This window comes from Choloepus didactylus, chromosome 9 (genome assembly GCF_015220235.1).
Source record: "Choloepus didactylus isolate mChoDid1 chromosome 9, mChoDid1.pri, whole genome shotgun sequence".
Lineage (NCBI taxonomy): Eukaryota > Metazoa > Chordata > Mammalia > Pilosa > Megalonychidae > Choloepus > Choloepus didactylus.
The window spans coordinates 78949515-78961878 of NC_051315.1; the positions used below are offsets into that span (position 1 = coordinate 78949515).

Genomic DNA, 12364 nt, shown 5'->3' on the forward strand with positions numbered 1-12364 from the left:
TTTGGAGTAGTTTTTCATTGAGAAATCTCCAGGGTTGGATCATGATATAGGAACCAGCAATTGTGTATTTGCCTCATTTGAGCACAGTGGGAGTACAACCATGATGAAATTGGAGTGATCTGGAGATTCAAACGAACAGAGGCACTTATTTCCTTCTTTGATCCATTCTCTTTAAATTTGTTTTGATCTCTTGTATTTGTTTGAGTCTAATGGTTAATTATCCTTAATGGGAAATTATTGATCAATATTTCACCCCATTAATTTAGAGCTTGATACCTGGAGTTCTGCTTCATGTTCACGAACCAATTCTGACTTGCTCATTTGGAGGGGCTGCTAAAGGAAAAATGCTTAGAGCCTCTGCAGCTGATTTCAAACAATAGCCCTGTTTGGTTTAATTTGAGTTGGAAAACTTCAATTTTATGAGAGAATTCATATATCCTGATAATCTGAAGCTGTACTTATATCATAGAAAATATATAACCTGAGTCATATTTCCAATAACGGGCATCAAATACATTGGGTACAATATTCTCAATAAAGCAAGACAGTCTCCTATTATTAAAATATTACCTCTTATTTCATAGATATCCAGTTTACTTAGTCATCACATGCAATCTTACTAAATGATTCTAGACCTCTGAAACCTAAGGAAAAGATTGTTGTCTTAAACCTAAACATGTTTTTTTTTTCCTTTTTAATAACTCTCCCAGTTGATAATCTGTCTAGTATTTTTTGATTGAATTACTTCACTGATTTACTTTCCAAATAACTCTGATTGTATTGGAATTGCTCATAGCTTTTGAAAAAATGACTGAATACATTAGAATTGCATCATTTTCAGCTATTTTGAAGAGCTCTGTAAAAATTGGTCTAACATGATATAACCATAGATTAAATTTTAACAAATGCATTTGTTCTATAGCTTATTTTCCTGTTACCTTTCTCATTGAATTTTTAAAATCCTATATTCTATTCATTCATCAAAATAAGTCATGTAATATAAAAGCATAAAGCATAGGATGTGAATAAATGTGATTAATATAATTCAATTAAGTACATGTTATTTTCTCTAACTTACCAATTGACATACTGATGAGTAGCTATCATTAATACACAGCACTTAAATATTTATTTTTAAATTTTATGCACTCAAAGTAGGTGCTTTCCCTATGTTAAGCTCTGATGATAAAAGAATAATGAATTTAATGCATCTTTCTTGATGAACTCAATCTAAATGCATTTTGAAAACCTGTATTTATTGACCCAACAGTCAAATATTTTCAAATATTAACATTTTCTTCCATATGAGTGTTCAATATTGAGTTTGTGATTGTAGTTTACTTTCAAGGAAGAGGGGCACATTCTAGTATGCTTCTGTTCCCATTTCTGTTCTATTACCATATATCTAATTGTTTCTGTAGGCACATATAGTGACCAAGGACCACCAGTAGTAATCCCTCAAGATTCAACCGCATCTATATGAGTTATTATAGAGTTTTATTGTGTCATTTTTTTTGTATTAATTAAGATGACAGCAAAGACACATTTTGGAAATCCCTCAGGTTTTATGAGTTTACTGCATATACTAGACTGCAATGAACCACTAAAACTTCAGCCCCTAATAACGAAGTACGAATATAGATCTTCTGTTTGTGGAAACTGCAGCTCATCCACTGATAATTTAGTACTGTGATTATTTCAGCCCATCACCAAGAACATCTGTGTGTTTATCTACTGTCTTTCTAGGCCACTACCATCTGACACTTTATAACAGAGGCAGTATCATCAATTTTCAAATAATAGTGGCTTTCTGGAGAAAGCAACTAATCCCTACCTCAGCAGGACACTCTTACTTAGCCATGGAAACTCTTTTTCCTTAATCCAAAGTGTTGGGAAACTTAATATCTCATAATCATTTTTCAATGTATATGAAGAACCAAACTGCGATAATTCTTTCTCTTCTTCAGGCCCCAATTTTAACTCAGTTTTTGATTCAGAGTTTTGAAAAGTAAGTGGATAATTACACAATTTTCCTTTAGTGTTTCAAGTTTTTCTTCTGCAAAGTAATGGTTAAAGTTTGAGATAGGTAAGTGAAATGCAACAATGTATCTACTTTTAATACTTTCAAAATGCTTTCATTAATAATATTCTCTTCAATATGTTGCAAAAATTTTGGAAACATGTAGTAGCTAGGATGATTACTTTTAAGCCTGGCTTGCCATGACATTAATGTCTTTTGGAATTCTTGGATACATTTGACACTTTGGAATATATCACTTTTCCTCCTGTGGTTTTAAACTCACTTCATTGAGTATGCCAAAAATCCATGAAATATGACAATTTTGTGATCCAAATATCATCTTTAAAAATACTTTTCAAATGATATTTTTTTTCCACAATAAAAAAAGTGAATCTCTTTCCTGATCTTATAAACCCTGCTTAGTAGTTTCCCTTCAGACAACCAACATAATTTGGTGTGATACAGCAGATGGATATTGATAGTTCCAGTTTTTTCACAAAATGTTTCAGGAAGTTAGTTATTCAGTGAGCTTCCTTTAATAAAATTAATGACTTTCACTGCTTTTTTCAATACTTCCATTCATTTTGTGGAATTTTTCTGTTGCTAAAGCTTCCTAATGTATAAAACAAAGATATTTATAAAAATTTTGATTATCTAATTGACAAAATTAGTCATAACCAACAGATGTTATTTTTATGTATTCTAAAAAATTCAATATTGTTTGTATTATTTGAAAATTTTTAAAAAGAAATACTAGAGACTTTATATCAAGGGACTTGTCCTGCAATCACTCTCTAGCTACATTGTTTTTATATATAAATAGTTGTTCTTTCGCAAGTTAGCAAAAGATCTCAGAGAAAGAAATGTTCCCATCATCTTAGACCCTCTGTAAATGCTAACACATGAATATGACACCATAACAATTTATAATTTTATTTAACATTATTTTATTTTCATTGCAGACAAAACATGGATGCATACACCTGAAGCTTTATCAAAACATTACATTCCCTATAATGCAAAGGTAAGAAGAGTTTGCATGATATTATTTAATCTTGTTTTGTTATGGTATTATTACTAATTCATGGTTGGCCTTAGAAATATTGATTATACATTAGCATTTTTGATAAACTTCCTGAAAAAAAAAGTTACGTAAAATAATTTTTTAGTGCATAGTATTAAAATATTTTTCTCCAAATAAATGATTTCTTTATAAACAGTATATTCTTTATGGTTTCTATTTAAGTCAAGCTTACATAGTCTTCAGGTGATTCGGGCTGTTGTTAAAATTAGTTGTAATATCATGGCCCATAGGAAGTAAAACAAGCAATAAAGCCTCCTTTAAAAATATTTTAATGTTTTATTACTCTGACTAATTATACAAAGCTAATCTGGAAATGAGAGAAATGAGCTCCAGTTTTAATGAGTGTAATTATCATTCAAAACAAGAGACAAAAAGTTCAACTATTAAGAAAACTCAGAAAAAAAGCACTTTTGTTTATTCTTTGGTTCATGTGTGTTGTCTTTTAAAGGAGAAGTAGAAACGTTAATCTACATGTATTCTATATCATCAAAGATTTGTTTTTTGTTGTTGTTATTGGAAAACTGGACAAAACAATTCAGTAGAATTTACAAAAGAGTCTCTAAGGAAAGGTTTTATTTTGTAGTTGGAATGTAAACTAAACTAGTTTTCAGAGGAATCCAAATTTAATTTGAGAGACAGAAGGAAATTATGTTAGTGTTCTGGTTTGCTAATGCTGCCATCATGCAAAATACCAGAAATGGATTGACTTTTAAAAAGGGAGTTTATTTGGTTACAGAATTACAGTCTTAAGGCCATAAAAGTGTCCAAGGTAAGGCATCAACCTTGACACTTTTCCTCCAGGGTACCTTCTCTGGAGGATGGCCAGTGGTGTCTGGAAAACCTCTGTTAGCTCTGAAGACACAGGCTGGCATCTGCTTGCTCCCAGGTTGTGTCTCAAAATGGTGTTCTCCAAAATGTCAGCTTTCAATGGCCGTCTTCAAAATGTCTCTCAGCTGCAGTTTCTCTCCAAAATGTCACTCTTAGTTGCTCTGCATCTGGGCCTGTGTGGCTCTTTTTAAAGTACTCCAGTGACCGAATAAAGCTCCACCCTCAATGGGTGGGGAGACACCTCCATGGAAATAATCCAATGAAAGGTTTTGCCCACAGTTGATTGAGTCACTTCTCCATGGAAACACTCACTCAAAAGGTTTCAACCCAATCAACACTAATACATCTGCCCCAACAAGATTTCTTCAAAGATAATGGCATTTTGGGGGACATAATACCTCCTAACTGGCACAGTTAGGTTTGGGAATATGTAAGTGGTTTGAATATAAGCAACTGAAATTTGGAGACAACATGGCAGCAAAGACAGAAAATGGATAAAATGTTTTTAATAAGAGAATGGAAAGGTTGATAGATTAGTAAATGATGCTCTGGGACATGATGAGATTAGGTAGGGGAAATGGAAGAACATTTACTGAGCAGAAAGGCAATGGTGGTGGGAGAACCTCTAGGAGCACTCGTCCAAATCTGAATCAGCAGGAAGAAATATTTAAAAGGACATCTAGAAGTTCTTCCAGACTCTCCCAGAAGACTTATCAGTGAGAATTGTAGAGTGCAGCAACTATGTTTTCTTATTGACTTCACAGTAGACAGGATACTGTAAAATGTCTGCTATGTAAAACTAATATACTTGTAATCTCCAAAATACTTATGAATTCCCCCATAAAGTTAACTTGAGAATTGATTTCCATGATTTTGCATGAAAAGTTTAACCAAGTGAGAAAAACAGAATGACCCATTTCTTCTATAGATGCTCCTTATGTTAGCTATTGATAAGCTATAAGAAAGGAATTTTAATCAGAAAATATCTATATTTTAAGGTGAATGTTCAGTTTTTCATGTTTTTAACCAAATACAATTATTTATTTCAAGTGAAACCACAAAGGATTATTTATTTTTATATATGATTGAAAAGCCTTGTATTGAAAAACTGGTTTATTAACAGTTGAAAGATATATTATAATTAGAACTACCTTTAACTATGTAAGTTAATGTGACATTGAAGATCCCCTTATATAAAAGGAACAATTACCTGTGCTTATTCTCGGATGCAGTATAACAACCTTAAGAAATCCTATATCAAATAGAGGGCACAGAAACATCTTCCAAACTTGAGTCAGTAAAATTTGGAAGGATAAGCGGCTTTTGTCCATCCTGAATAATAATGTACAATATGTGTGTACCAAATATTGTTAAACTTTTTGAATAATTTTTTTTCTGAATTCCCTTCCTTATGGCACCTTTTAGTAGGGTTATATTTGAAGAATTTTCTGTTTCTTTTTAGACTATATGCTGTGGAGTGAGTTGCTGTATGGTTCATCATGGGAACACAGGCTCAGGCATAAGACACAGGCTCCCAGAAAATGAGTGTTTGCACAGCATAAAGGGTCCAAAAACGCAGGGGAGAAGAGCTCACCTTGGTCCATCCCCCGGGGAGGCCAACTGTTCAGGTTAGGGTCAGTGAACAGCAGCTCCACATGCCTCTCTTGACCTCAGAGATGAGGGTTACCTGCACTGACTGAGGGCTAAGTTTTTATATGCTCCAATGAGAGGGATGTCTGCCAATGAGCAACCTTTGTTCCTTGTCACGTAGGTGGGGCTGGTTAAGATTTAATGGCTCCCCCAGCTGCCTGTGGTCTCTTATAAAATAGAAACATACCAAAGACCTGCATGCACACAAGCACAAATGGAAACATAAGAAACACATGCACACAAGCAAGAAGGAAAAAGGAAGGGGATAGGCAAGGGCTGGGAGATGGCCACTGAGTCTGTCCTTGGCTTTCCCAGCATATGCCATTTGAGAACTAGGTCCATATCCACAGGAAGTAGCTTAGTACAATAGGCAGAAATACAGACTTTAGAAAGACATTATCTTGGTTCATATCCCTACTTCAACACTTATTTGCTACGTGTCTTCAGGAAAATTACTTAACCTTTCTGTGTCTAATATTAATCATCTGTCAATAGTGATAATAATAGTACTTTCCAATAGAGTAGTCACAGAAGTAAAAGAGTTAGATGAGGTACTTAGAAGAGTCTGGAATAAAATAACTACTCAATAAATGTCAGCCATTGGTTATTTATCTTTTTAGTTTTCATAGGACTAATCTATTGCCTGTCTCAGAGTAGGTGTTCAATATATATCTGATGAATTAGTGCCTAACACCATCACCAAAGTAATTATGAAACAGTTACATTTCATTGAGCCACCAGTATATGCCAGGAATTGTGCTGGTGTGCTTTAGATGATCTCATATAGTCTTTGTCATGGCAGTGAGTATTAATGTTATCATCACTTTGCAGATGAGGGAACTAAGGCTGCTAGATTAAGTAATTTGCCTACTGTCGCAAAGTTAATAAGAACAAACCAAAAAAACTGGTCTATATGACTTCAAACATTTGCTATTTTTTTTTCTTTTCTTCTCTGTGTAGTAACACTTGACTGTTCATTCAGCAAAAAGTAAATGGCTGCTTGGTATAAGGCACTGTTGCTGAAGCTTCAGAGCTATATGAGACATGGCTTGCATTCTCATGGAGCTTATTATAATTAAGGAGAAATCACAAAAATAGCTAATATAAAAGAAAGATCATGTTCAATGCCATTCAAATGGCACTCAGAAAAGCTTTGGAGATTCAGAGAATGGTGAGTTAATACCACTTTATGAAAGTAGGGGTGAGGTAGGATTTCCAAGTGTGAAAAGAAAGGTGGAGTGACAATTTCACTCTGAGTGTTTGGAGAAATATTAATTCAGAGTCGATAAGTTATAAGGCACAAAATGAATATGACAAGACTTGGGCTGGAGAGTAAAATATGACCGATGGTAAAGTATTGTATCAATTAGCGTTCCACCAGGGAAAAGGAACCAGTCAGATACATATATATCATATATGTATATATGATATGTAACTATCTATGGATAGGTAGATATAGATGATATAGATGTAGATATAGATAGAGATATATAGATTTATTGAAAGGAATTGGGATATGCAATTGTTTGGGCTGGCTAGGCAAATCTGAAATCCATAGGATAAAATGTCAGGAACACAGGATTGAAACTTTTGGTCAAGAGCTGATGCTGCAGTTCACAGACTGAATTTTCTCTTCCTCACGGAAACCTCAGTTCTGTTCTTAAAGCCTTTCAGCTGATTGGATGAGACCCACCCAGATTATACAAGAATCTCTCCCTTTACATAAGATCAACTGATTGTAGTTGTTAATAAAATCTGCAAAATGCTTTCATGGTAACAGCTAGATTAGTGTTTGAGTAATTGGGTGCTGGGTACAATAGACTAGCTGAGTTGATTCCTAAAACTGATCATCACAAGTACTAAGGATGGACTAGGCTTGAAAGGTAAATTTGAAGGGCCTTGAATGGCAGGAGAAACAGTTTGAGATGTGAACTAATCAAATAAGATTTTAAGAGGATAAATCTTCAGTGAAATTAAAGTTGATTTGGATTAAGAGAGAGAGTGTGACATTAAACATCATAGGAAGTCATTTTGATGGGTCAAGTATGTGAAAATAAGTTTACCATAGGGTGGTTGGTAAGTTTAGAAGGGTAGTAGATAGGATAGCAGAAAATAAAGATGTGCCAAATAGTTCAGAGGAAGAATTGATGCAACACAGAAACTGCTTGTATGTGGGGAGTAGGAAAAATATCTCTCTTCTTCCCGGCTAAATAAGAGAATGCTTGCATCTGAGAAGATTCCCATCACTTTACTAACTTTTGGCATCCACTTGTCAAAAATTAAGTTGATAAATTTAACAGAACTGTTTAAGAATTATAATTCTCCCAGGGGAAATATGTAATAATATTTATATTGAGATGTGCTTTTTGTTTTAAAGTAATAGCCTTCGGCTTTAGTGTTCTAATTCCTTTATTTTCTTTTTCAAACATATTTCAGCTGCACATTATTTCATTTTATAGAACATTCTATTTCACAAATTCATTTAATATTCATAGTGTGTCTATTTCAGTTCTTATGCAGATATAAAATCATAGTTTGTGTCTAATATGGATCATACTTTGTAGGGTTCATTAGTTCTATTTTTGGGATTTTTTTGGTGGTGTTTTTAGTAGGCAATAACAGCATTAAACTAGTTCATTGGGAGTTTGGTATATTATCTTCTGCACTCTGTTTTGGTGTTTTTCAAACTGCAGGTTATGACACATGATAAAATGGGATCATGAAATCAATGTAGTAGGTCATTATCAAAAGGCATGTGTTATAGAGGAAATAGACCAGAAGAGAAAAAGAAGATATGTTTTCAGAATGCATGTGGTAAACATCAACTTATTCCATAAAATTATGGTTCACAATCAAAAACTTTGGAAGCCACTGCCTTTAAAAAGTAACCAATTTTTAAACACTATCAAAGACTTTACCAGATTTAAAATGTAAAGCATAAAACAATGAAGGGGAGGACTACTTAAAATAGCAAGTATTTAATAGAAATAACCAGCACATAGGTTTGATGACCTGTCCTTATTAAATATAACATCTTAAAGTGATTTCTGAAATATGCATCTACACATGATAGGAGTGACAGAGACATATAGTATAAAAGTAAATATACATTCTTCTATGTATTCATTCATTCATACATGTGTTTATTTATTATTTATTCCTTCTAATTGTGTTTCTGATAAGCAAGGTCCTGATCTAGTCAATGAGAATTGAATAGTGAACTGAATCAATAAAATTCCTCCCCTCCTGGAGCATACATTCAATAAGCTAATTATACTCATTTTTTTTTAATTTAGAAGTTATTAAATAATAAGTGCATTTATTGTATTCCATGTGACATTAATTGCTATTAAAAAAATACAGGATGATGGCAGTTTGGAGGTGCTATTTTATATAAAGTGCCCAGAGAAGATCTCTCTGAGGAGAGCATTGACCAAAAGGAAGTGAGAGAGTAGGACATGTGACTCTGACAGAAGAGCATTCCAGACAGGGCTCCAGGAGCCAGGGAGGACCATATGACTATTCAAGGACTAGCAAAGAGGACAGGGTGGCTGGACTGCAGTTAATTCATGAAATCTGAGAGGCACATGTGGGGTGGAGCATGAGGTCTTTCGTAGTTCTTGTAGAGCCTTGTGAGCCACTGTAAAAGTTGAGAAGTCTTGATTTGAAGAGTTTTCAGAGAAAGAGTGACAAGATCTGAGACAAATTTTTAATAGGAATTGACTGTAAGCAAGCAAGGGTGGACAAAGTGACACTCATCAGGAGACTAGTGCAGGAATACAGGCAGAAAGGAGATTGTGGTTTAAAGCAGAGTAAGAGCTGAAGAGAAGTAGTTGAAACTGTATGTATTTTGAAGATTAAACTGACAGCATTAATAGATTGGTTGTGTATTAGTTTCCTATTGCTGCTGTAAAAAAGAATTGCCACAAACTTAGTGACTTAAAACAACACAAATTTGTTATCGTACAGTTCTGGAGGTCAGAAGTCCAAAATGGGTCTCAATGGGCTAAAGTCAAGGTGCTTCTGGGCTGCTTTCCTTCTGAATGCTTTATGGGAAAATCAGTTCCTTTGCCTTTTCAGCTTCTGGAGAAGGAATTTCTTGGCTTATGGCTCCACATCACTCTGACCTCTGCTCCTTTTCTGACTCTGACTTTCCTGTCTAGATCTTTCACCTATAAGGACCCTGTGATTACATTTGGCCCTCTTGGATAATCCAGGATAATCTTCTCACCTCAAAATCCTTAATGTAATCACCTCTGAAAATGCTTGTACTGAAAATGCTTATATCCCTGTGGGGTAATATATTCACAGGTTCCGGGAATTAGGATGTGAACGTCTATGAAAGGCCATTATTCTGCCTACTACGGGTTGGTTGGAAGGTGTTATGAGAAAAACACTGAGGGTGATTTCTAGATGTTTTGTTCTGAGCAACAGTGTTCTAGTTTGCTAATGCTGCCAGAATGCAAAACACCAGAAATGGATTGGCTTTTTTAAAAGGGGGTTTATTTGGTTACACAGTTACAGTCTTAAGGCCATAAAGTGTCCAAGGTAACACATCAGCAATTGGGTATCTTCACTGGAAGATGGCCAATGGTGTCCAGAAAACCTCTGTTAGCTGGGAAGGCACGTAGCTGGCATCTGCTCCAAAGTTCCTCCCTAGGCTGCATTTCCTCAGAAATGTCACTCTCAGTTGTACTTGAGGTATTTGTCCTCTCTCAGCTTCTCCAGAGCAAGAGTCTGCTTTCAACGGCCATCTTCAAACTGTCTCTCATCTGCAGCTCTTGTGCTTTCTTCGAAGTGTCCCTCTTGGCTGTAGCTCCTCTTCAAAATGTCACTCTCAGCTGCACTGAGTTCCTTCTGTTTGTCAGCTCATTTATATGGCTCCACTGATCAAGGCCCACCCTGAATGGGTGGGGCCACACCTCCATGGAAATATCTCATCAGTTATCACCTACAGTTGGGTGGGGCACATTTCCGTGCAAACAACCTAATCCAAATGTTCCAACTTAATCTCCACTAATATGTCTGCCCCACAAGATTGCATCAAAGAATATGGCTTTTTCTGGGAGACATAACACATTCAAACCAGCACAAACAGGAAGAATAGAATTCGTCATTGACTGCATAAGGGCCAGACCCTTGGGAAAGAAACAGATGGGAAGAAAGGTGGTATCTTAAAATTTGATAGCGTAAAAATGAAGTTTTGCAGTTGTTGATTCCTTACTGGTACAAAAATAGTGCTTATCTTATAATCAAATGTGTCATAGATTTAAGGAAAATATGGTAATTTGGGAAGCATCAGCATATAGATGATATTTAAAGACCTGAGACGGGAGAAGATGGGGGATCACATATTGAAAGATAAAGGAGAAGCGCTCTAAGGACAGAGGTCAGGGAGGTGAGGAAGTAACAGCAAAGGAGACTAACAAGAACCACCTGTAGTATAAGAAGAGAGCTAAGAGGAAGTTGGACAGTTGGATTGATCATTGGATTTGGCAACATGGAAGTATTTATGTAAATAAGAATAAGGATGGTATATCTTAAGGGGTAGTGGTTGTTATGAGATGAATTATGTGTCCCCAAAAGATATTTCGAAGTTCTAATCCCAAGTACCTCAGAATGTGACCTAATTTGGAAAAAGGGTTGTTGCAAATGGAATTAGTTAAATTAAGATGAGGTTATATTGGAGCAAAGCAGGCCCCTAATCCAATATGACTGATATCCTTATAAGAATGGGAGTTGAGATACAGACAGACACCAGGAAGATGGCCATATGATGATGGAGGCAGAAATTGAAGTGCTGCAGCTGCAAGCCAAGAAGCACCAAGAATTGCTGGCTAACACCAGAATCTAGGAGGAGGAAAGGAAAGATTCTCCCTACAGGTTTTAGAGGGATCTTGGCCTGGTGACACCTTGATTTCAGACTTCTAGCCTCCATATCAGGGAGAAAAATTTTCTGTTGTTTTAATTCTTCTGGCATAATAGAGACTCAGTACTGCCAACCTTGTGCATTTGTACGCAGGGGGATGCTTGACTTGTTAAAGAATAACAACATTGTGATTGTGTTTTCTATTATCTTTGATTTATAACAACCACATTCTAGAGCAAAATGTCCATACAAAGATTATCCTAGTCCTAAAATCAAATATAGAAATATGAGGAAGTCCATGTAAACATTTAGAAACTGTGCTATGGGGGTTTTACAAGTAAGAAGTTAATGAAGAGAAGAAGTTACAACATTATGTGGCCTAATGAGTCATGGTAAAGACAGGTTTTAATATAACTAAATCATTTTACTAATGCTTCTTCAATTATTTTTGGTGAATATATGATAAATTACCCTTCAATGAAATGTTAATATTGGTTTATGACTTAACTGAAGAAAATTTGGGTCTTAGAAATAAGTATCTATTTTAGTGGCAAAAAACAGAATCTGGAAAGAAAAATTTTCAAATTTAATCCTCTGGAAACAGTGAAAGACAGATAAATGATACATCTCTGTAATCAATGAGGCACTAAAACATCCAAATGGTTTAGAGTTCCAAATTCATAAGATTTAAAGCAGGTTTGTAATAGAAGAGAACAAACACATTAGCCGATTTTGGTGGTTGTAGATACAAGAAGGAATGTAAAAAAAAAATGAAAAAAAAATATATATAAAGAACTCAACTGCATCCATATGATCCATTTCATTTGTTCAAAAATGAGTTTTAGTTAATCTTAAGGGAAACATTTCAAAAACTCAATTTTGTACAGTACCTTAAAAAAAAGTTTTCTTCGCA

General features: G+C 34.9%; 1 protein-coding gene across 5 annotated transcripts in view; it reads left to right on the forward strand.

Annotated features, from left to right (window-relative positions):
- GULP1 (GULP PTB domain containing engulfment adaptor 1) overlaps positions 1-12364 on the forward strand; it is a 322123-nt gene that overhangs the window by 205237 nt on the left and 104522 nt on the right. For all 5 annotated transcript variants that reach the window (XM_037849955.1, XM_037849952.1, XM_037849954.1 and 2 more), the window contains one exon: positions 2983-3044. In XM_037849955.1, coding sequence (XP_037705883.1) covers positions 2983-3044 — 62 coding nt within the window. The remainder of the gene's footprint in view (positions 1-2982; positions 3045-12364) is intronic.